The sequence below is a fragment of the Hippichthys cyanospilos genome, chromosome 15 (genome assembly GCF_059441005.1).
Source record: "Hippichthys cyanospilos isolate Australia breed blue-spotted pipefish chromosome 15, RoL_Hcya_1.0, whole genome shotgun sequence".
NCBI lineage: Eukaryota > Metazoa > Chordata > Actinopteri > Syngnathiformes > Syngnathidae > Hippichthys > Hippichthys cyanospilos.
Window position 1 is genome coordinate 14,216,474 of NC_142383.1, and position 24,679 is coordinate 14,241,152.

General features: G+C 40.7%; 1 protein-coding gene across 2 annotated transcripts in view; it reads right to left on the reverse strand.

Annotated features, from left to right (window-relative positions):
- notch1a (notch receptor 1a) overlaps positions 1–24,679 on the reverse strand; it is a 36,069-nt gene that overhangs the window by 5,686 nt on the left and 5,704 nt on the right. For both annotated transcript variants that reach the window (XM_088435130.1, XM_088435129.1), the window contains exons 3-26: positions 19,005–19,267; positions 17,658–17,996; positions 16,925–17,047; positions 16,287–16,520; positions 15,435–15,590; positions 15,181–15,366; positions 14,996–15,109; positions 13,869–13,982; positions 13,562–13,795; positions 12,379–12,489; positions 10,389–10,581; positions 10,160–10,305; positions 9,202–9,315; positions 7,797–7,916; positions 7,557–7,709; positions 6,217–6,445; positions 5,948–6,149; positions 5,721–5,874; positions 5,179–5,363; positions 4,181–4,313; positions 3,858–4,115; positions 3,214–3,326; positions 2,087–2,658; positions 816–1,256 (exon numbers count right to left, since the gene is read on the reverse strand). In XM_088435130.1, the coding sequence (XP_088291256.1) occupies positions 816–1,256; positions 2,087–2,658; positions 3,214–3,326; positions 3,858–4,115; positions 4,181–4,313; positions 5,179–5,363; positions 5,721–5,874; positions 5,948–6,149; positions 6,217–6,445; positions 7,557–7,709; positions 7,797–7,916; positions 9,202–9,315; positions 10,160–10,305; positions 10,389–10,581; positions 12,379–12,489; positions 13,562–13,795; positions 13,869–13,982; positions 14,996–15,109; positions 15,181–15,366; positions 15,435–15,590; positions 16,287–16,520; positions 16,925–17,047; positions 17,658–17,996; positions 19,005–19,267 (4,887 nt within the window). The remainder of the gene's footprint in view (positions 1–815; positions 1,257–2,086; positions 2,659–3,213; positions 3,327–3,857; positions 4,116–4,180; positions 4,314–5,178; positions 5,364–5,720; positions 5,875–5,947; positions 6,150–6,216; positions 6,446–7,556; positions 7,710–7,796; positions 7,917–9,201; positions 9,316–10,159; positions 10,306–10,388; positions 10,582–12,378; positions 12,490–13,561; positions 13,796–13,868; positions 13,983–14,995; positions 15,110–15,180; positions 15,367–15,434; positions 15,591–16,286; positions 16,521–16,924; positions 17,048–17,657; positions 17,997–19,004; positions 19,268–24,679) is intronic.

Below are 24,679 nucleotides of genomic sequence, written 5' to 3' on the forward strand. Positions count from 1 at the left end.
CTGGTCATATTTAAAAAAAAATGGTAATGTTGGAAAGGGGAAATCATCAAGATTCGAAATCCGTTTTTTGGTCAAAAAACCCATTCGCTAAATCAAAATGAGACAACAGATGACAAATGTTTTTATTATTTATGTATTTTGTGTATTTATTATTATTTAAATGAGGCTCCTATTAATTATCCAGTTAATATGCTTTGAATAAAAAGTTCAAAGCGAATTAATTAACATCTTAACAAAAACATTGAGAAATATTGACAACTGTCTTTCATTATTTAATGGTGCATTTATTTGATTTATTTAATTAAATTTGAAGTAAATAATGAAAAATTTAATAAGTTAACTGTTATTTATTAAATACTTAATTGTGTGTGTATTTTCCTTATTTTTTGACTTTCAGTCCACCATAGTGCCAAAATTAAGCAAATAAATAAACCTTTAAATGAATAAAACAATCATGAAAAATGTTGTTCATTAATTAAAACTTTCATTAATTGTATAATAAATAAATCAAATAAATAAATGCATCTTTAAATAGTTAAAAATATAGCATTAATTAATAGAATGTTTATTAATTAAATTGGAATTAAATATTTTTTAAATGTGCCAATAATTAATTAAAATATCAATGAGTTGTGATCATTTTTATAGCATTAACAATTGTTGCTTTCCAATAGTGGGGCCTAAGCGCTATTGGTTATTGTAATTTAATGAACTCATGATGCAATAGCCTCCAATAAATTCTATCGAGCCGAAATTTGAAATGTAGTGTTTTTATACAACGAATGACCCGATTCTGACGGTTTAGCACGACATACCCTTTGACCTGCAGCGAATCCAGTTCTCGGCGTTTCCGCGGGCTGACCATGGCTGACACGCTATCCTTCATTTGCTCCAAAACACTGGCGGGCATCGCCGCCCACTCGGGCCAACCGTCCGCCGAGCGCTTCAGCACGTTGTGCTTCACCAGGTCCTGCTCGTTACCATAATAAGGGAAGATCATGGGCTCCCCTTTGGCGTCGCGGCGGAACACCACGTTGGTGTGAAGAACGCTGCTGAGGTCTCGGAGGAAGGCCGAAGAGCGATTTTTAAGTTGCTCCGGCGGAATGTGGACCACCAGAACCAGGTGGCCGTCCGCTAGCTTCTCCGGCATGTTGTTAGCGCAGTCCAGGCCGTCCCATTCACACTCTGCGTTGTTGCAGCCCTGATCGCAGTGGCCATCGGCGTAGTGGTCTTTGCAGTACTGGTCGTAAAGTGGGCTGTGGGATAGAACGTAGTCTGGGTTAATATCGAACCTTTAGCCTCACAGCGGGCTGAAATCCAATGCTCCTTTCTGATGATCATAATTGTTCATTTGAATATATGCATTACATCATAGGTGTCAAACGCAAGGCCCGGGGGCCAGATGCGGCCCGCCACATCAATTTATGTGGCCCGCGAAATCCTGAGCAAACTTCAAGTTTCTGGTTAAAATACTAAATTTGCAAGTTGTCCTCAACATTTAAAAATTTGGGGGGAAAAAAAACAAGCATTTTTTGTTCCCAATATCTCTTTTGAACAGTTTTTACCGAGTTCTTATTTCAAAACTAGTTAGAAGTGTGCCAAACACACCCAAAATTGATTTGATTTCACAATTATACCGGCCCTCTGACAAAAATTATAACCCTCGATAAATATGAGTTAGACACCCCTGCATTACATCCTAACGTGCAACATTAGGAGATATGACTTTGAATGTATGTGGCTTTAAATTTAAAATTTTAAAAGGTCAGTTCTGGGCTGGTGAATAAGGCAAAAACCCTCAAGAACCGAGTTTGGACAGTCCTGCCCTTATCCTTCAATTCCAGTCTTCCTATAATGTGCGTTTCCTGACCACAAGGGGGCAGTATATGTCCGCTTAAAATAGTTATAATTCCATCGCATAGATGTGATTGAGCTAGCATTAAAAGTACTCTGACAAAGGGAAAAAATGTGTTGCATGGCACGAGCTTGACTTTCACGTTATCAAAACAAGCTAGCGTAGCATAGCTAAAGTTTTCAACCGAGTGACAAAAAAAAAAAAATTCCATCGCTAAAGTTCCAGACTTACTTGCATTGGCCTTCCTGCCCCTGGCAGTCAAAGCCATCGTAGAGACATCCGGGGCTGTTGCACTGGCCGTCGCACTTCCCGTCGTTGAAGTAGCGCCAGCACTGCAGAGCGGCCGAGCAGTTTTGCCAGGGGTCGTCGAAATTCAGGGAGCAGTCTCCTCCGTCCCAGCCGCAGGCGTGGTTGTTGCACAGCGAGTCGCAGATGTGGTTGCCGGCCCACTCGTCGCACTGGGGGTTCTCGCAGCTCACCTCCACTTCCGGGGGAGGCGTGATGTCACGGCCGAAGCCGCCCACGAAGGAGTAGTCCAGGATGTGGCACAGGAGGCCGTTGAAGTTGCTGGGACAGCCGCACTGGAAGTAGGGCGCGTCCGGGGTGATTTGGCAAGTGCCGCCGTTGTAGCACGGGTTGGACACGCACAGGCTGTCCGTCGGGGTCAGGCACTCGGGGCCGGTGAAGGTCGGGGGACACAGGCAGCGCGGGCCCAGGTGGCCCGAGACGCACGTTCCTCCGTTCCGGCAGTTCAGATTCCCGCAGGAGCGGGAATCGTACTCGCAGGAGGAGCCCGTAAAGCCCTGATAGGGACGGGGGTGCAAAAAGTTCTTTATTTTCTAAACCGATTTTTATTAATTAAGTCGATTATGTGGAAAAATCTGCAAATTTTTCTTTTGATCATTCAGTTACTGGTTTGGTCCATAACGTGTCATAAAATCAGCAAAAATGTTGATTATTGTTTCCCAAAATATAAGCAGATGTTTGTATTTGTTTCATTTCGATTCAACATAAAGATAATAGCGTATTTCATTCAAATCATTTCAAAACTAACTCAGTTTTAAAAATGAGGGCCTGACCAAAATCGATTTTTTTTTTAGGTCGATGCCGATATTTGACGGAAAAAATACAAATCACCAATTTACCAGACGATTCATTTGAAATATTACAATGAATAAAACAGTATTTGTCTCCTCCCAATGCATTGCAATAGATTCCAATTATGTGGAAATTGTTACTGTCATGGGTCAGCAAAATTCATAGCAATCAAATAACCTGAAAGTGGTTCTAACAAAAGAAACATTTTTTGATTTCTTATGAATAAGCGTGAAGGTCGAAGTGTAGAAAATTGCACTCACCGGCGGGCACTTGCAAATGAAACCGTGAGGGGTATTACTGGCGACCGCACACGTTCCTCCGTTTCTGCAAGGTCTTCCCTTGCAACCATCAAAAACTTTATCACAACGCTGGCCTGGTAAGTGAAAAACATTCAATTATGTTAGAAACATATTTGACTCAGCCTGGTATGTTCAAAAGTGTGTTGATATAAGTCTATTAAACTACATCTGCAAAGTGATCTGACTGCTCTTGGGGCACGCTAGCCCTGCTAGCTAGCAGCTAATAGTTTGCTTGGCGCGCTAAATGTTAGCAACATCAGCGTAATTTAGTCGTTTTGAGGCCCTTGATTTGACATTTGAAGATGGTTCAGGATAACTTTACGTGGTTTTAATCGGGAGTCGAGACTGCTCACTGCAGGAGCGAGGAAGTTTGTGCAACATGCTTTTCAGGGAAGAATTTATAAAATAAAATAAAATAAAATAAAATAAAATAAAATAAAATAAAGTGTCCCAAAGCATTCATGTCCATAAATTATTTGGCATTGTAAGGTTTATTTTGAAGCGTTGGCCGGCCTACTCACAACGTTTGGCAGCGTGTTTTTTTGTCATTTTTGCTGTCTACTGTTATGTACGTGTGTAGATTTCACCCAATGCGCAATCGGTACCTGTGTATCCGGTGCGGCATTCGCAGCGATAACTGTTGGTGAGCTGGATGCAGTTATACGAGCCCCTGGGGTCGCAGGGATCCGACAAGCACTCGTTGACGTCGCCTTCGCAACGCTCGCCCACGTAGCCCGGCGGGCACACGCACTGGTAGCCCCCGATGCGATCCACGCATTTTCCGTTGTTGAAGCATTTGGGCTCGTGCGTCAGCGGGTCGCTGAACGGGTTGCAGTCGTCCAGATTAATCTCGCAGTGGACACCTGAGGGAGATGGAAGTTTTTAGGCCTGGTCTTAGATTGGGGGAATGCGGAGAGCAATTATGTACCTTGGGTTCCTCTGGGACAGGAGCACTTGTACGTGTTGATGAGATCGATGCAAGTGCCTCCGTTTTGACAAGGCTGAGATTGGCATTCGTTGATTTCCTTTGAGCAGTTTACACCGTGGTAACCAGGGAGACACTGGTGATGGAAACAAACGTGAGCATTTGTAGCATGAAATCAGGTTGTAGTTCATGCATAGACTTGAACTCATTCAATGCCAGGGACGTAATTTCACGTTTTTTAAGAGTCCGCACATTAAGTCCCAGATACTTAAGTATTAAAGTACTTATATATCAAATCAATACTTAAGTATTGATATTAAAGTACTTATATATTAAATCAATACTTAAGTATCTGGGACTTAATATCCAGACTCTTAAAAAACATTTTTTTAGAGTCCGGACATTAAGTCCCAGATATTTAAGTATCAAAGTAAAAGTACTTACATATTAAATCAATACTTAAGTATCTGGGACTTATTGTCCAGACTCTTAAAAAACATTTTGTTTTAGAGTCCGGACATTAAGTCCCAGATACTTAAGTATTAAAGTACTTATAAAGTAAATCAATACTTAAGTATTGATATTAAAGTACTTATATATTAAATCAATACTTAAGTATCTGGGACTTAATGTCCGGACTCTTAAAAAACGTTTTTTTTTAGAGTCCGGACATTAAGTCACAGATACTTAAGTATTAAAGTACTTATATATCAAATCAATACTTAAGTATTGATATTAAAGTACTTATATATTAAATCAATACTTAAGTATCTGGGACTTAATGTCCGGACTCTTAAAAAACGTTTTTTTTTAGAGTCCGGACATTAAGTCACAGATACTTAAGTATTAAAGTACTTATATATCAAATCAATACTTAAGTATTGATATTAAAGTACTTATATATTAAATCAATACTTAAGTATCTGGGACTTAATGTCCGGACTTGAAAAAAAACGTGAAATTACGTCCCCGGCATTGAATGAGTTAAAGTCATGTCATACTTCGCAGCTGTAGCCTCCAAGATAATCGGTGCACGAGGCTCCGTTGTGGCACGGATTCGGTGAGCACTCGTCCACTTGCTCCTGGCAGTAGCTGCCGGTGTAGCCCGCCTGGCAGCGACAGTAATGTGTGCTTCCAGCGTCCAGGCACTGGCCAGAATTCCGGCACAGGTGAGCCACTTCCACACCTGTGAGAAAAAAATGGCAAAACCCCTTCCATTACCGAGTTGCATGATGCAAAACATTCAAATCGTACCCCCTAAAAAAAAGTCATGTTTTTAACACTCTCAGTGCCATTGACGTAAAGTGCCTTGAGTGGAGCTCAAATGAGAAGTGCCAATGACGTCAAATGACGTCAATTTTTTGTTTTTTCATTAAATGGAAAAGGGAAGCTCATATTTGATCATCAACTCATATATATATATATATATATATATATATATATATATATATATATATATATATATATATATATATATATATATATATATATATATACACACACACACTGTACACTCGTACCTCAAGGCAAGAGTAATATCTACCTTGCTGTTTGGCCGCCACTTCACATGACACGCTTGGGATGTCACAGTAGAGACCAGTCCATCCAGTTTGACACTGGCAGGTGTAGGAGGCCCCCTTTTGCCAGCACGTCCCCCCATTTTTGCAAGGCGACGAATCGCACCAGCGGATGAGGTTCTGACGAGCAAAGATATGTTAACTTTGTCGAAAATTTCACGCGGAACCCTGCACAGAGGAGATCTCCGCTCACCTGGCAGTTGACGCCCGTATAACCCGGTGGGCAGGTGCACTTGTATGTTCCGAAGCTGTCCAGACATGTGCCGCCATTGAGACACGGTCTGGAGTCGCACTCGTTGATGTCATATTGACAATAGCTGCCGGTAAATCCGGGCAGGCACAAGCAGGTGAAGGCGTTGATGCCGTCCGCGCACGTGCCGCCGTTGAAGCAAGAGCTGCCGAAAGGAGGGTTAAAATCCCCAAGGTTTTCCGCGAATTCGCTCGCGTTTTCACGAAGCTCACCTGTCGGTGCAGTCGTTGGTGTTGATCTCACAGTTGATGCCGCTGAAGCCCGGCGGGCACGTGCACGTGTAGCTGTTGACGCAGTCGGTGCAGTTGGCGCCGTTGCGGCAGGGGTTACTCTCGCATTCGTTAATGTCCTGCTCGCATCTGCCGCCCCGAAAGCCCGGCGGGCAGGTGCACGAGAAGGCGTTGACGCCGTCGTGGCACAGGCCGCCGTTGCTGCACGGATCTGAAATGCACGCAAAGGGGATGCTTCAACATATTTGGGCGTGGTGATAAAGAAATTGGAGGCTATATCGTTAGCGTACAGAAAACCGATGAATATAAGAAGACTTATGTTCTTCCTCTGTCTTTTGGTCTTCTTCTGTCTCCCTTTGTTTCATTGGTTGTTTGATTATTTTATTAAATACGTAAAAACATTACATATAATTCATATATACAAGCACCCATCCATCCATTTTCTAAAGCCGCTTATGCTCAGGAGGGTCGCATATACATGCATCGATCAAATGTTCACCTACAAGAGCTTATTCAATTTATACATATGTTCTTTATATTTTTAATACTTTATTTTTTAAAACTACACGTCTATGATTCACATCCTTTCAGTTCTATTTTATAGTTGTTCCATAAATTGACACTTCCGGTTTAGGAGAGGATTGCCCCCTAGTGGCCGATAAAAAAAAAAAAAAACTACAGATCAGCTGCACTGCATTATAAATTGCAGGGCTCAAATCATGAGAAAAAGTTATGACTTATAGTCAGAAATTTACAGTTTATAAAATGTATATAATCTTTTTGTCTGGCCAGACTTAAAAGAACCCAAAAAATTGCAAAGCAAATAGCAAAATGAACAAGTAATAGACATGGTGATGAATAAATTTCCATGTATTAGGTTAAATTTGTTGTTTGTTAATCAATAAAATTGCTTTTTGTTGCCCTGATTTAAAAGGAAGAAAAATTAGCGATATAAACGTGCAATAGTAAAAGTCATGATTATGAATAAAAATCTGCCATAGCGGGGAAACACCGTATACCAAAACACACTGATTTTAAATCTGTTTCACTCTTTTAGATCCCGTTTCTAAAGTAACAATTTAAAACGAATTTTATTGCCCAGCATTACAGCATTGTTACAAAGAAAAAAAAGATTGCACCCAAATTGTTATAATTAGCATATACTGCAAGACAACTGTAATTTTGTCCCTCTTTATGGCATTTTTGTCATAAATCTGTCTAGGTTGGAAAATTTTATAATACCCAAAGACTATGAAGTGGGCAAGATGAATGGATCTAGCTGTAACTCCACATTTGTAATTGATGTTTAAAATGCTCCTTACTTGGCTTGCAATCGTCCACGTCAGTCTCACACTTCCGACCCGTGTAGCCAGGCAGGCACGTGCACTGGTAGCTTCCCATGGTGTTGTGACAAACTGCACCATTGCGGCACGGGCTTTTCACGCATTCGTTGATATCGATCTCGCAGGTTTGACCTTGATTTCAAAAACAAGAGCCTCGTTATTTGCAAGGCCCGGAAGATGCAAGAAATGATGCAACAAAAATAAAATAGAAATAAAGACCTTGCCACCCTCCCGGACAGCTGCACGAGAAGCTCTGGTAGTCCTCGGACTCTTTGCACAGGCCGCCGTTTTTGCAGGGTCTCGAGTTGCAAGGGGCCAGCAAAGTCTCACAGTTTTCACCTGAGAAAAACAAAAAAAATTGAAGCTGCTTTAGCTTCCTGTTATGTTTGTGTGGAACTGGGTCACTTACAAAAAAATGCGTGTGAAATGTGAATCATCCAAATACATTGTTTTGTTTGAACCAGTGATTTATGGTCATTTCTCAAGAACAGCAAAAATATCTCTGGGTCAATTTGACCCAGGGGTGTGTGTATTTATCCAAACTGTCAAAACTTCTTTTTTGATTGTAAATCCACTCACAAAGTAATAAAGGCAATTCTTAATTTATACTTGTGTATTGCGTTAGTTCTTCTGGAATGGTAATAACATCCTGGGTCAATTTGACCCGGTGTCATGTGTAATTATACACAATGTATTACTGAAGGTGCCAAATATTATATATAATATTTCAGAATTTTATTTACTATGTAATTCTGCAAACTAACTAATCTTGACAATCCCACTCCCAAACTGCAGGAATTCTCTTGGGTCACTTTGACCCTTGTTTTGCTTATTTACCACCCCCCCCCCCAAAAAAAAACAAACAAACAAAAAAAAAAAAAGTTGTGATATTGTAAAAAAGTTAAAATTAAAAAAAAGTATTGTATACAGATGGACATGTTGATGATGCAAAAGACAAGCAAAGTCTGCATCTGTACTGAAAACTAGAATCAAAATTTACTATAACTTTCAAATGGGTCAGTTTGACCCACAGGAGGATAAAAAATATAAACGTCAAAAAAACATCAGATATTTTGAAATGCACTCACAAAAATGTGCAGCAATGCCATTGTTATTCGATATGTTAGTGTTATTGGATACCTGTATGTTGGCGATATATAATTTTCCACAAACTATGTCTCAAATTTCCCGTAACATTCAAATGGATCCGTTTGACTCCCAACATAACAGGAGGGATAAGTAAGAGCGGCCCGGAGAACGCGGGCCCGCGTTTCCATCCGTCTTCCTTATCCATTTCCATGACGACTTAACCAAATAGGAAGGGCTTTCCTGTTTCCTGTTTTTGTGCGATCACAGACAGGAAACAGGACGTGGCGGAAATGGGAATGGGGGTGCGGAGCGAGTTCCACTTCTCCCGCTTATATGTGGACCCCCACAACAAAGAAAAACACACATTCTATGTTATCCCTCCATCACAGACAGGCGGATCTTTCCACGCGGCCACGACAAAAACAAGCATCCCCGACAGAGCGACCGCTGGATGAGCTTGATAAAGCTTGAGCGCGGAAAGAAAGGAAGACGGCCTCGCTTATCGGCAAATGAAGCGAGCGGCTACGCGTCGTACCGGTGTAGGGGAGCTGACAGTTGCATTTGTATCCCGCCACGTCGTCCATGCAGGTGCCCTGGTTGAGGCAGGGGTTGGATGCGCATTCGTTGATGTTCGTTTGGCAGTTGGGTCCTACGTGGTGCAAATACACTTGCTTAGAAACCAGAAAATGAAAAAAAAAAATGGAAATGCAAAAAGGGCTGGACAATTAATAGATTTTTAAAACTGTGAGTTTGATAATGTTTGTGGAAGTTCCCGACTTTCTGAAACGAGCATGAATGCAGCATGCTGCTAGCATTCTTACATTATTTAATTGCTTTAGGTACTTAAATAGATAAAGTAATACATTACTTTAATAGGTAATAGACACTTAACTCATTCAATCCCAGGGACGTATTTTCACGTTTTTTGAAGAGTGGACTGAAATAATTAAGTATTAAATCGATACTTAAGTACATTCAGGACATTAATTTCCAGATACTTAAGTGTCATTGATACTTAAAAATTGAATGCCTGGACTCTTAAGAAAAAGCATAAAAATACGTCCTTGGCATTGAATGATTTAAGTAATTGATTACTTTAGAGTGAAATGTATTACTTTTGTACTTAATTACTCAAAGTAATCAACACTTAATTACTCAAAGTAATCCACACATTCAGTCCCAGGTATGTGTGTGTGTATATATATATATATATATATATATATATATATATATATATATATATATATATATATATATATATATATATATATATATATATATATATATATATATATATATATACACACACACACACGCATATACACACACACATATATATATATATACACACACACACATAGCTGGGATTGAATGTGTGGATGGACTTTTAAAAACGTAAAAAGACGTCTTTGGGATTGAATGAGTTAATCGTGATTTCAATCTCAATAACCGTTATCGTGACGAAAATCATTTCCATAATATCGGTGGCCGACCTGTGAAGCCCACTCTGCATGTACAGTGGTAGCCGCTGGTCATGTCCTTGCAGGATCCTCCATTCATGCACGGGTTGGAATCGCACTCGTTGTTGTTGATGTCACAGTTCTGGCCGCTCCAGCCAGAATCGCAGGTGCATTTATAGCTTTGATGAAAAAAGAAACAACAAAAAGTTGGAATTTTCACCATCCGGTTGCTATTTTGCGAGAATCCGAGGGCGTTTCTCACCCGTTGATGAGATCCAGGCACCGGCCGTGGATGCACGGGTTGCTGCTGCATTCATCCACCTGCGACAAGCAGGTGGCGTCGTTGTAGCCCTCGGGACAAAGGCAGGTGAAGCTGTTGATGCCGTCCACGCAGGTGCCGCCGTTGTGACACGGATTGATGGCGCAATCGTCGATGTTGATGTTGCACATTGTTCCTGAAAAGATCGGATGATTTTGTCAGAAGTGGCGCCACCTCTAGAACTTTGCTGGTATAAATGTTAGTATTTTGTTTAGATGTTTTGTTCACATTCTGTTCATAGTTTATTTTTGTCTTATTATAGTTACAAAGCTTCGGATGCTGTCGTGTTAGCTCGTTAGCTAGCGCAAAACGCGCGTCTGCATATTGTAAATGTTCTGTGTGATATGTCGTCAGTATATACAGTAATAAAGGGTTTGTGAATTCTAATTTTGTATTAGAGATGCCCGAAATGTTTACTTATGATTAATATTCAAGATAAGTAGCGATTAGCTTCGAGTTAGCAATCAGTATTTATGCTAGGGATTAGCGCATTAGCTTGCAAATGTTTTCAAGTGGGGCACAGCATTTTGTTGTATTTTATTTGAAAATAACATTTCAAGTGTTTTTAAGTGTTTTTTTGTAAATATTTTACACCTTCGAAAAAAGCGCAATAATCATCAAGAGGTATTACTCTTGGAGTTATGTAATGCTATTCGTCTGAGCACATAGCTCATTAGTAACATTAGATATTTACAAATTAAAAGTAAAGAATATCAGAAGGCATTTCCTTGATTATTCCTGATAGTTTTGTATTTGACCTGTTAGGCCTTTAATTTGATTGATTTTAGTTTATGGTGGTTTGAAATGTGTTTGAAATAGCATTGTGTTTATTATTGTTATTATGTTATGGAAACTAGCTAGTGCCGAAGCATCTGGGGATGTTTGGATGAAATCAAATCAAAATAATAGTTTTGCTCTGCCACCACAAGATTTGAAGTGAAATTTCAGAAGGCGCCACTGACCTTGAAGCGATTTTAGTGGTGCGAATGCCTGTGCACAAATTTTTGCACATCGCCAAAGCACAGCTGGACATTGCTCACCGCTTTGTGCTGTGGTATTCTTTGCACCCCCCCGCCGTTGAGGTGAACAGTGCGGCTTTTGGGGACAATAGAGAGCTAACACTAAAAACTCCCTGAGCGTAAAAAAAAAAAAAAAAAAAAAGCAGAAGCTGCTCAGTGTGTGCACCCAGCCCGGTGGCCCCTTGTGTGTGTGTGAGTGTGTGTGTGCGCATTGCCGGTATTGATTGAATAGCAGCCTGTTGAATAGGCAGAAGGAGCGTTTGGGCCATGGGAGGGGGAGGTGTCGCCAGGAAGGAGTGGGGAGGGGGGGGGACTACTCTCCCTATTCACACACACACCACCCCCCAATCTAGGGACACCTAACCTCACAAGGCTTGTTTACAGGGACAGAAGGCCAGACCCATTTCACACACGGCCGAGTAACAATTAACCCCCCCCCCTCCCTTACTCTTCATCCATCAGGAGGGGAGGGGCCCAACCGCCTCATCATCAGTCACAATGGTCCTCTGTCCCCTCACGTCTCCGTCTCGCCGCGGCCTCCGCACAGAAAGACGGAGGGGACCAAAGGGGGGCACGCACACTCTTGGTCCTGGCTTGCCCTCTTTTAGCATAATCGCACAGACAATACCGGTCAGAACCGGTTCCGTCGGGCCAAGAAGACCAACAGGAACGTCATGTAGTCACACAATAAATATTATTAAACGTCCTTTTCTCTTTAAAAGCTCATCTTACAGAGTCTTTTCAAAAGTTTTTTTTTTTTTTTTTGCCCGGGTTGGGGAGAGTGTTTCAAACCCCATCACACACAGGCAACCCGACACCATTGTTCCGCCAGAGCGAGTCCACCAGCCACCTGTCCTATCCGCCCCCCCTTATGCTCGTAGTCCCCCCACCTGTAAACTCCACCCAGCACTCACCTGTGTAGCCCGGCTCACACGCACACTCGTAGCCGTTGATTTTGTCGATGCACCTCCCGTAGTCGCAGGGGTGGCTCTTGCAGTCGTCCAGGTTGATCTCGCAGTTGAAACCTGGACGGGGGATTTCATAGAGATTTCAATTTTTTTTAATGCATTTTAAACATACAATACAATAAATCGCTCCCTTTTCTACAAATTTCAATAAGAAAATGTTAAAATTTCACTTAACCACTAATGTAATCAATATCTTTTTTCCTACGGTACTTAATTCCCTAAAGCATTTGATTTCTTTTTTTACTGTAGAATTTAATTCCCTAAAGCAAATCAATTATTTTCGCACTTAATTACCTATAGACATGACTATTTATTTACATAAAGTAATCCATTACTTAAAAGTAATTAAGTGCTAAAATAAAAAAGAAAACAATGACTTTACGACGAAATTAACTAAAATCATTGATTACTCACTACTTAAGTACTTCTAAATGACTTAAAGTACTTTAGTTCTTTAGTAAATAAATATGTTAATTAACCTAATCAATTACTTTAGCTAATTAAGTGCTAAAGTAAACACAAAAACAATTACTTTACTAAGAAATTACCTGAAATAATTGTATACTTAAATACTTCTGAATCACTTAAATAATTCAGTACAGTAGTAATTACATAAGTAATTTATTACTTTAGCAGTTAATTATCTAAAGTTAGTAGTACTTAATAACCTAAACTAATAAATTATTTTAGGTTATTAAATATAACCTAAACTAATCAATTATTTTAGTAATAATTGATTAGTTTTGTAAAATAACCTAATAAATTATTTTAGGTTATTAAATATAACCTAAACTAATCAATTATTTTAGGTTATTAAGTGCTGAGTAAAAACTAAAACAATTACTGTACTTTAAGTAATTCAGAAAGTAATTGATTATTTAAGTGGTAAATTACCAAGCGTAATCAGTTACTTTTGTACTTCATTCATTTAGCGCCAGCTTTTTGAGACCCTTCTTTAGCCAAACACAATAATAAGAGAACAATAGCCAAGACAACAATAACAGAAATTTTGAAAAATCAAAGTAAAAAAACGTAAAAATACGTCTTTGGGATGGAATGAGTTAAAATTACTGGGCTGAAAACTGATTTCCCGGGGGGGTTTTCAAAACGCCACTTGACGGGCTCTCACCTGCGGTGCCTTTGGGGCAGGAACAGATATAGGTGTTTTCTCGATCCTGGCAAGTGGCGCCGTTCTTGCATGGCTGGCTCAGACACTCGTTGATGTTGGTCTCGCACAGTCGGCCCGTGTAGCCGGGCCGGCAGTAGCACGTAAAGGAAGCCAGGCCGTCCTTGCAGGTGCCGTAGTGACAGGGGTCCGAGTAACACTCGTTGATGTCGGTCTCGCAGTGTTGCCCCGTGTAACCTGGACAAACAGAGGATGGGACAAAATCTAAATAATATACATCCAAAAAAAAGTAAAAAAAAAGTTGGCGTACCTTCAGCGCATTCACAAGTGTACTTATTGGGACCATCCGTACACTTTCCTCCATTTTTGCAAGGGGTGCTGGCACACTCGTCGATATCCACCTGGCACAGACTCCCAGAAAATCCTGCAGGTGCCATTCAACAAAAGGAATTTTATACATGGCTAAGATTGATTAAAAAAAAAAAAAAAAAAAAGCCCCCTCCCTTCACCACTACTCCAAGCCCTCCCTTGCACCAAAGGCTTCTTTCAGATAACACAAAAGGCTCAGCCTGGCGAACCATAAACCAATCCCTGCCCCCGCTTTTGGCGCTAAGCGCTAGTACAAACTCCCATGCGCGCCAAATATGCTAATGTTCTCCATTTGTTCACCATGACAATCGATTGCCAAATTAATCGAGAATCTTTTTTAATCATTGATTAAACGTTTGAAGACTTTGCTTGATTTATAATCAAGTTTTCAATCAATGTAATCAATGTTTTCCTCTTTGTTTTTCATAAAAAAAGTATCCTATAAAGTGTTCACTTGTTTATTACTAGAATTCCAAAAATACCCACAGTATCCAAAATTCGCAAAGTAGATATGTAACTTTTGTTTTGCCCTCCCCCCACAAAAAAAAATATATAAATTGATCATTTTTTTCTCTAGTTTGACTTAAGAATATGAAAAATATCAATAAAACTATGGAGCTAAAAAATTGCAATTAATATGTTCATGCATGAAAATCCCTGTTGTAGAGGTTGATTCTTTTTTTTTTACGTTTGACTTAAAAGGAAGAAAAAGAGCGCAGTAAACGTGACAGAAAAACAGCAAGTTACCACTGGAACTCAAAATCTTGGTGAGATAAAATGAGATCCTCACTCAAAAACCTAACGAACAAAAGCCTAACTCAGACCTAACTCAAGAAAAATTGCGTTCCCCAGTGTAATCATTAACAAAAAGGTTAATGATCCACTCTTGGATAAATTGTCTGAACAGAAAGAGGGGATTCTAAAGCACGGGTGTCAAACTCAAGGCCCGGGGGCCAGTTGCGGCCCGCCACATCATTTTACGCGGCCCGCCAATTTGCTCAATTTCTGGCTAAAAATGTTGTTTTTTTTCCCAATTAATTCCCTGTTCTTAAGTTTTTTTTTCCTCACCTTGAAGACATTCGCAGTGGAAGGAGTTGACCTTGTCCACGCATTTGCCATTGTTGAGACATGGCTGGCTGGCGCACTCGTTGGCGTTAATATGGCAGAATACGCCCTCGTAACCTGCAAAGGCTCAGACCCGTTAGCCCGACTGTTCGGTAAATTCTTCGGAATCCCGCCGACGCTCGTCATACCCGGCATGCAGATGCAGTGGAATCCTCCGATCTGATCCAGGCAGGTGGCGTCGTTGTGGCAAGGGTTGGACATGCACTCGTTGACGTCCATCTCGCATCGGGGGCCCTCGTAGCCCTGGAGACACTTGCACTGGAAGGAGCCTTTGGTGTTGAGACAGCGACCGCCGTGCTCGCAGGGGTTGGCGCCTGCGAGGTGCGAAATATGTCACGCCTCGGCGTAAGAACCGGGAGGGAGAAGAAGACGGCGGACGTACCCAGGGAGCACTCGTCGATGTCCAGGTTGCAGGCGGAGCCCGTGTAACCCGGCGGACACGTGCAGATGGCTTTGCCGTTGACTGGGTTGGTGTCGCAGTTGGAGCCTTTCTGACACGGATTGCTGATGCATGCGTCATCCAGGTGGCACAGCAAACCTGACATCGCATTGGTCACAAATTACGTATATATACGTTTTTTCTCAGAATCAAGACATTTAATACACAGTGCAGTAGATGCGCTTTTTACGTGTAAATATCCTAATCCATTCCAAGTCCCCCAAAAATGCTTATAAACCCTTCAAATTCATATTAATTCTATGAATGCGGTTCATTTGTTTGCCTTGAGATGGCGCTGGTCTATTGGTGAACTTCATTTAGGTCGTTTTATTTGTACATTTTTATTTTTCATTTCCAGTGATTTGGCATCATTTACTGTACAAATCCACAAGAGCAAGAATATTTATTAATAGTCAATTACCTTAGATAATAACTACTAATCATTTACTTTAGGTATTTAAGAATAATGTAATTGATGAAGTACAAAAGTTCTGAAGTAATTGATCACTAAGTACTAAAGTAAACAAGGTCATTAAAACTAAAGTAACCGATTACTTTGGGTACTGCATCAATCAGGGTAATGAAGTACGAAAGGAAGGAATCAATAACTTTAGTTAATAAATTCTAATCCGTTACTCTAGGTCATAAGTAATCATCAAATTACGTGATAATGTAACTGATTAGATAATAAAAGTAGTAAAGTAATTGATTACCCTAGTACTTCATTTAGCACCAGGTATTTACAGACATGCGTTTAGCCAAATCGTAGTTTGCATACGACCGCAAAGGATGTACCTGTGCGCCCGTGCGGACACTCGCAGAAGAAGGACGCCACGCGGTCATGACAGGTGGCGCCGTGGTAACAGGCGGCGCTGGCGCAGTCGTCGATATTCTCGCTGCAGTCGTCGCCCGTCCAGCCGTTGACGCAAACGCAGTGGTAGCTGCCGTGAGTGTCGTGGCAGGTGCCCCCGTTCTGACACGCGTTGGGCATCAACTCGCACTCGTCCACGTTCTCCGTGCAGTATTGGCCTGCCGGGCGGGAGGTGAGGAGTGAAAAGACGAATATCCGCAGCCAGCCTGTTACTGGCCTACATTTGCAACTAGGGCTAAGACCGATTAATCGGTCACATGGCGATTCCCCATCGAAGGCCAAAAGGACACGCGGATATCATGCTACTTTTTAGGAAGGCCTTACCAATATGAATTTTTTCAACACACCCATCCAAAAAAAAACAATTACGATTAATCGTTTTTTTTTTTTTATTATCTGCATCAACCTAAAAAAAAAAGAAAAATCCAGGTTCTATTTGCGACCAAATTCTTGAATGAATTAATTTTTCCAAACGTTATAAATATAAATGTTAGAATTATTTTTGGCCTAACCCTAGTTAATCAGGCGGGCTCGACTGTTAAATCCGTTACTGGTCAGTTACCTGTGTAATGAGGTGGACACTGGCAATTGTAGGTGTTGACTCCGTCCACACACACGCCGCCATTTTGACAGCTGTGGCCTGGACAATCATCGATGTTGTGCTCACAGTTGTGACCCGTGAATCCTGATAAAACAACGAAGAGACGATTATGAAAGTTTTATCATGTGAAATGTAATTGCAGCAAAGTAAGAATTTATGTTTTTTGTTTTTGTTTAAGGCACTCTGATACACTTGGTAATTTTTTTTCTGTTTTAGATTAACCTGTAACCCATATAAACTCTGAAAAAAATAATTAATAGTTATTGAAAGTTGATTTATATTGCTTTTTTTTGCTAAAAGGATACAGGCTTAGGTATACTCCCACATTTTTTTCGATAATCTTATTTATAGTCAGCGCGTTATAGGGTTAGGGAATGGACCGCTTCCAAGCTTTAAGTTGAACCTAGAGGGCTCAAAAAAGCCGGATAAACAGACTCAGAGGCAGCTTTTTCCCCATGGCTATTAACGCTCTGAATAACAACAAAACGAGAACACACAGTAATTACAATTACACTGTGAAACTGTGTATTTTTTCTAATACATGTATTTATTCTAATTATTGTTCATATTTATTTAAAATAAACCAATCAGATCAGCATTTCCAATTTTGTCGCATACCAGCTATACAATGACAATAAAGGCTATTCTATTCTATTGGTACTCGCGAAGCAAAATATGAGTGTAGGTCCCTTACCCGGCAGACAGTTACACTCGTAGACGGCGTCCCCCTTCTGCAGGCAGGTGCCCCCGTTGTGGCAGGGCGAGGGGCTGCACGGCACGTAGCGGTTCTCGCAGTGGGGCCCGGCGTAGTCCTGGGGGCAGCGGCAGTGGTAGGAGCCCACCTCGTTGACGCAGACGCCCCCGTTGAGGCAGGGCGTGGGGCTCTGGGCGCACTCGTTGACGTCCTGCTTGCAGGTTTGGCCGTGGAAGGTCGGCGGGCAGGTGCAGATGAAGTTGGAATCGAAGGCCGAGCACTGGCCGCCGTTTGCGCACGGGTTGGAGGCGCACGGGTTGGGCTGGTGGCAGGTTTTGCCTGCAAAGCCGCACAAATGTCAAATATAGGCAGAAGACGACTGCAAAGTGCACGAAATATTCAATCATATATCAAATATTAAAGATGAAATGAGTAATCGACGATTGACCGAATACCGAATTTTTGATGGTTGACTAACTCATTCAATCCCAAGAACATGTTTTTTAAGAGTCAAAAAATTCAATTCCAGGTACTCATTTTATACACCGATCTCCCAAAGTTTTTGGCTTAACACGGGTTCTAAAAATGGCTGGTAAACAATTAGGTAATGAAATATTTAAGTAATTACTTTATTTAAAGTAATTCTATTACTTTATGGCAATACTTGATCCAAAGTAATTGATTACTTTAATACTTAAATATCTGTTCATCAATTACTTTAGTACTTAGTTAAAGTTATTTATTATTTTAGGACTTCTAAAGTAATTAATTGCTTTAGTATTTAAATAATTTTTTCCCTTAGTATCAAAATTACATGGCACTTAATTACCTAATGTAGTAAATTACCTAATCATCTATTTTAGAACTAATTACTTAATGGTCGAAAGCAAGCAATTGCTTTGTACTTTATTACCTAAAGTAAATTGTTACCTTAGTAGTCATCAAAGTACTGAACACTTAATTTTCTAAAGTAACCAATTACTTAGTCAATTACTTTGGTACTTAATATCTCAGGTGATCGATTAATTTGTTACTTCGTTACCGCAAGTAATTGAATACTTCAGTACTTAATGACCTAAAGAAATCCATCGCTTTCATACTTAATTACCTTGATAGTTATCAAAATTATTCATTACTTAATTACATAAAGATTTCTTTAGCCCTGCATAAAAATAGACTGATTATCATTGTGTTGAATCAAAATCACTTGTAAACATCATTTTTTACTTTGGAAAACAACGATCGACATTTTTGTCAATTTTTTTGCTTTAAAAATCTGGTTCACGAATTAATGGCGATATTAATCATAAACATGAAATATCAGTAGGGCTGTAAAGGTTTGCACACCTGACCACCCGGGTGGACAGCGACAGCTGAAGGCCGTGAGCGTGATGAGGTCGCACGTTCCCCCATTGCGACAGGGCGAGCTCATGCAGGCGTGGTTGGCGGGCGTGAGGCAAAGGCGGTCGGTGAAACCCAGCCGGCACACGCAGCGGAAGTCGAAGGTGTTGCCGTGGGAGACGGCGCGGCACTCGCCGCCGTTGCGGCACGGCGATGGGCTGCACGGGTTGGGGAACTGACAGCGGTTGCCTACGTAGTCACTGGGACACCTGGTGAGTGCAAAATGGACATTTCATTCAAAAATGGCTCTATCATGTTAAGCATACAGTGATAGGCTGAATCGAGTCACATGACTACTTTTTATCCATCACAGGGTGACCATTTTGCAACTTGATGTCCGTCGAAAATGACATCACACTTGCTCAGGTAACGACCAAACAACTGAGCCGTGAGTAATTGTGATGTCATTTTCAATGGACAGCAAGCCAAAAAATGGCCGCCCTCTGACATAGAGGAAAATGAATTGTGTGACACAGTCGAACAAAATTTTCATCATTTCATTTTTTTCCATCACAAAAGCATATGGAGCATGATATGCCTGTTTTTTGTTTATTATCCGTTCTGAAGTATATTTTGTTCACTCATGTGCTTGTGTGCTAGTAGCAAATGTAGCATGCTATTAGCATAATCCCATTTCGCTACACTTGCTAACTTTATGCCTAAAAACTCATCTTTTTACTCAAAATTAAGATTTTTATGTAAAGATAAAACAATATTGTAAAAACCAAACTGATAGTTGCCTAAAATAGTCAAATATACAAAGATTTGTCACTTAGAAGACATTTTTTTTCATCACTCTAAAAGTTGCTAAAATCTTGCCACATTTCTGTTCTTGTTTTTTACTATCCGTTTTTAAGTCTTTTTTTTAATATATATGTTTAACCGTTGATGTTTATAGCATGCTAAACATGCTATTAGCTTAACGGCCATGTGGGTATATTTGCTAATTCTATGCTAAAATCTGATGACTAAGATAAACGTTAACGTTACTCTTTGAACATTCTTTCTCAGTACTGTATGCTAACCAACACGCAAGCAGCATCTTACGACACACTCCACAAGGTAAACTTGTGAATGAGGGTGAGTCGGAAAGAATGCGCTCACATTTTCCCACCCGCTCCGGCAGGGTGTTGTTCTTCCGGATTAGATTCTCTCTGAACCTTAAAAACACTTTGCGCAGGGTGGAGGGACCCCATAGGAAAGTCGGACCCATTCTGGCTACTTTTCAGCCCCCGCGTTGTCTACATTCATCGTGAATGAGCGTGGAGATCAAGAGGAATGGCCACCACGAAGTGATGCGTTCAGGATGTAAGCCTGCCTGCATCCAAAATTCTTTGCACCCATTTAAACGCCCTCAAACACATTTTTAAAGTGAAACGGTCCAAATACCGCTGAGAGGTGTGTGCAGCTCCCAATAGGTCAGCACCATCGAAACAGAAATTTAGCAAAGTGGCAAATATCAATAATAGCAATTAGCAATGAGAAATTTGAATCTTTTTTTTAGTTGCAAAAGCTTGTAACTATTCCGCATCATAATTTTAAAATATATTTATCTTTTTGATAACAGAAACTAAGTTTAAAAAGATGTTTTCTGCAGTGTTAAATTGAGAACAAAAATATTTTTTATAAACTTATTCAATCCCAAACATAGAGTGTAGACATTGAATTCTAGGTACTTATTTGCCTTTTGTTTTTTTTCCCAAATAATAGGCTAAAGGAATGTTTAAAAATACCTTGTAAAAAGTGGGTTAATACAGGGACAGATATTAAACTATGCTTTAAAAAATCAGATTAATTGAATATAATTGTTAATTATAGTTAGAGATTATTCATATAATCACTGGTTGCAAAAAAAAAAGAAACAAATCAACAGTTGTCGAGGAGGAAAAAAAATTCAACAAAAATTTACCTTACTAACCTTGAAAGCCCCACAAAAAAGTATGTTTTTTTAATTTAATTAAGTTTCGAGAGCAAGCAAACTTCACAGAGAATTCCTAACTAAAATTTCTAACACTAAGTGTGTGGGAAAACCACTCAGAAAAATGTTGCGCAATGGTGATAATAATCTTTATTTTGATTTTCTAGAGTAAATAGCAAGGCTGCTGTTAGCTCAGCAGAAAAAAAGTGCTATGGTTTGAATTTGGGCTTGTGTGCGTGTCGGGGTGTGTGTGTGTGTGTGTGTGTGTGTGGGGGGGGGGGGGGGGGGGGGGGGCATCTGTTTGTGTCTCCACAGGGAGCAGGTGCGCATGTTAATGAGGGCAGCTGTTGGGCAAGACTCCTCCTCCTCTCTCCTTCCTAAACACCCCCTTTCCCTTTCCCCCCCGGGGGGGTGGCGTTGCCGACAAGCCGACCCCTCCTCCGGGGGACATTAGGAACTCATGTGAAGTCAGCTGTTGCAACTTGTGCCTTTTTCCCAGCCCAAACACACTTTTGGTCTTAACTCCTCTCCTTTTTTGATAATCCCTTTACTTTTCCTTTGCAGACAAGTTTCCCCTTTTACAGCCCCCCCCCCACCCCGTTTGTCACACGGGGCTGTCGAAACCTCTCTTGTTGACTTTAGGGAGGTGAGACCTCTTGACGGGCCCGTGTGCGCCGCGGGGAGTCCAGACAGTTACAATCGGCACAAGACTGCCAAAGCATTCGGGTGGACTTTGAAGTGTCCCTCATTCAAATTCCGCTTCAATGTAATATGAAAAGACGTTTGAGCTACTACTAACTAACAAGCCGAAAACTGTGCAGAGGTTGACAACTATATGCGAATTTAATGTTTTTTAATGCAATGACGGGAGAAGTACACATTTCTTTTCAAATTAAGAGCAAATCAACTGGAACTTAGCAATTGGAACACAATTTCATTTATTGTTAAATTTTTACAGTTCCTCCTTTGCAAAACTTTGTATGCCTTTATTTTGTTAATTTTTTTATGTGCTTTGTTATTAGTAACGCAATTTTTCCCAAAATGCTTTGTGCTCATTATAGGGGTTACCTCTCTTAAAAAAGGTTGTGGGTGAATGAAAATACACTTCAGCGTTAGGTACGTGAGCTTTTTTGACAGGAACACTATTATCTCTTCAAAATAAGAGCAAAATAATAGGAAAATGAAACAACTCATTTCTTAATTATGATACAGTGATCCATTTGCCAAATGCTGTATGCCTTTATTTTATTGTTTTATACAAAAGCAAACTGTCATTTGTGACGCAATTTTACCAAAATACTTGGCGCTGTTTAGAGGGTACTAGACTGAAAAAAATTCAGATGATCTACCTCGCTGGAAAAAATGTTTAAGGAACCACTTCCTAGAGCAGTGGTTCTCAAATGAGTGTATAATAATGCAAATAAAGGATAGCATGTAAGATTTGAACAGGATTCATGCTAGTTTTAATCTATTTTAATGGTTTTATTTTTTTGAGGCAGGAACAATACTATTTATTTTCAAAATAAGAACAAATTAATTGGAACATGAAACAGAAGGAAGGACGGAGAGTGTGCTAGCTGGCTAGCATGTAAGATTTGAACAGGATTCATGCTGGTTTTAATCTATTTAAATGCTCTTTTTTTGAGGCAGGGACAATACTATTTGTTTTCAAAATAAGAACAAATTAATTGGAACATGAAACAGAAGGAAGGACAAAGAGCGTGCTAGCTAGCTAGCTAGCGTGGCTATTACTGTGAAATGAATGCCGCAACAGCTTTCCATATCGCCAAGACAAATGATATGGTGTTTGTTTTCCCCACATGGTCTTTGTCCCGAAGAGGATCCCCGGCAACAGGTCTCTGCCGGCGATGCAATGTTCCCCTCAGGCCCGGAGCAGATGCTTCCCCGACCTTTGACCCCAAGCACTTTTGTGTTGAGGGGGGGGGCAGCCTCTTTTTGCCTTTTCCACTCTCAATGCATCCCCGCACTCCCTCCCGAGTGACTGGGCCCAGGCCTGCCATCTGCCGCTCTTATCCCCCGCTGACGACACCGAACCGGACTGGGAAATGCTGCCGCCGTGGAAAATCTCGCCGGTCGCGTACGGTCAAGTTTGACTCCTTCCTTTCCTGGTGTTGAGGAAATTCTCATCGATTTTTTTTTTCTTCCTGAGCCTCTCAACGTGTTTATTAGCTTGGGTGAATTCCTTCTTTTACGTCCCATTTGGCTTGGTTCCGCACCCATCGAGACCAAGCGATTGCCAGCCGAAAGTTTGGAAACGCCGTTCAACAGTCTCAAAATGGCCTCATCGGGAGGGAAATAATATATATATATATATCCACATCATAAAGCAGACTACTGAAAAACCACGATGCACAAAGCTGTTATATATATAAAATATACAGTGTACTTTGCACATATATACATATACTGTATGTATGTATATATGCATGTATACATACAGCAAGATATATACTGTATACAGCATAGGTGTCAAACTCAAGGCCCGGGGGCCAGATCCGGCCCGCCACATCAATTTATGTGGCCCGCGAAATCTTGGGCAAACTTCAAATTTCTGGTTAAATTACTACATTTGCAGGTTGTCCTCAAGATTTAAAAATTTCGGGGTAAAAATAACAAGCATTTTTTGTTCCCAATATCTTTTTTGAACAGTTATTACCGGGCTCTTATTTCAAAAACTAGTTAGAAGTGTGACAAACACACCTAAAATTGATTTGATTTAACAATTATACCGGCCCTCTGACAAAAATTATAACTACAATGCGGCCCCCGATAAATATGAGTTTGACACCCCTGGTATACAGTATCTATCTATCTCTCTCTATATATATATATATATATATATTATATAAATATAAATAACTCCCTCCCTCCCTCCCATATATATAAAATTGTGTTCCTAATAATGATTGTGATACACAGTTGTGCAGTGACGGTCAAAGCAATGGTGTATCTGGATTTTTTAAAAATTATTTTATATGACAAAAAAAAAAAAAAACTCGTATCTCAAACCCATGAGACATCTCCTCTCATGGAAATTGTGTCTCCCTTCCAAACACTCTAATCTGATTAATAATGCGCTCGTGGGATACGAATTAAGACGATTACTAGAAAAAAATAACAGAGCTGAATTGTCGGCAACTTCCTGTCTCGCCTTTTAATGGAGGCCAAGTGGAAAGCTTTACAAGGGTCCGCCATTGGGCGGGGGGGGGGGGCATCTGTTTGAAGCTAAATCTGTTGATTGGCATCTGCCCCTCAACCTGTAATTCTCTGTTTATTCAGGTGATCTCCCAACCTCTGTTCGCAGCTCAACTCCACGCTATGCCACCCATACCAGCTGTCATCTTTTTCCCCTCGTCTATTTGCGTCTTTTTTAGCGGAAATCCAACACCGGTCCGTTGTATGCTTCCTCCATAATTAAAGCACAGATGGGGCATCGCACGCACTCGCTGAACCATTTGCCCTTTGGCCCTCGCAGGAGACTTTCCACATTTAACAGCTTCGAGTGCGTCTTGCGAGGTTTCGGCAGCCACTCCGGCCGACGAGCTGCTTATCTCCAGTGAGAGTGATCGCACGCTAGGGGTTTGCGCTAGGTTAGCTAGCGCAAAAGTCCCTAACCGACTGGCCATAGAAATATGAAAAAAATTAGGTGACTCGGGTATACAGTGAACCCCCGCTATACAAA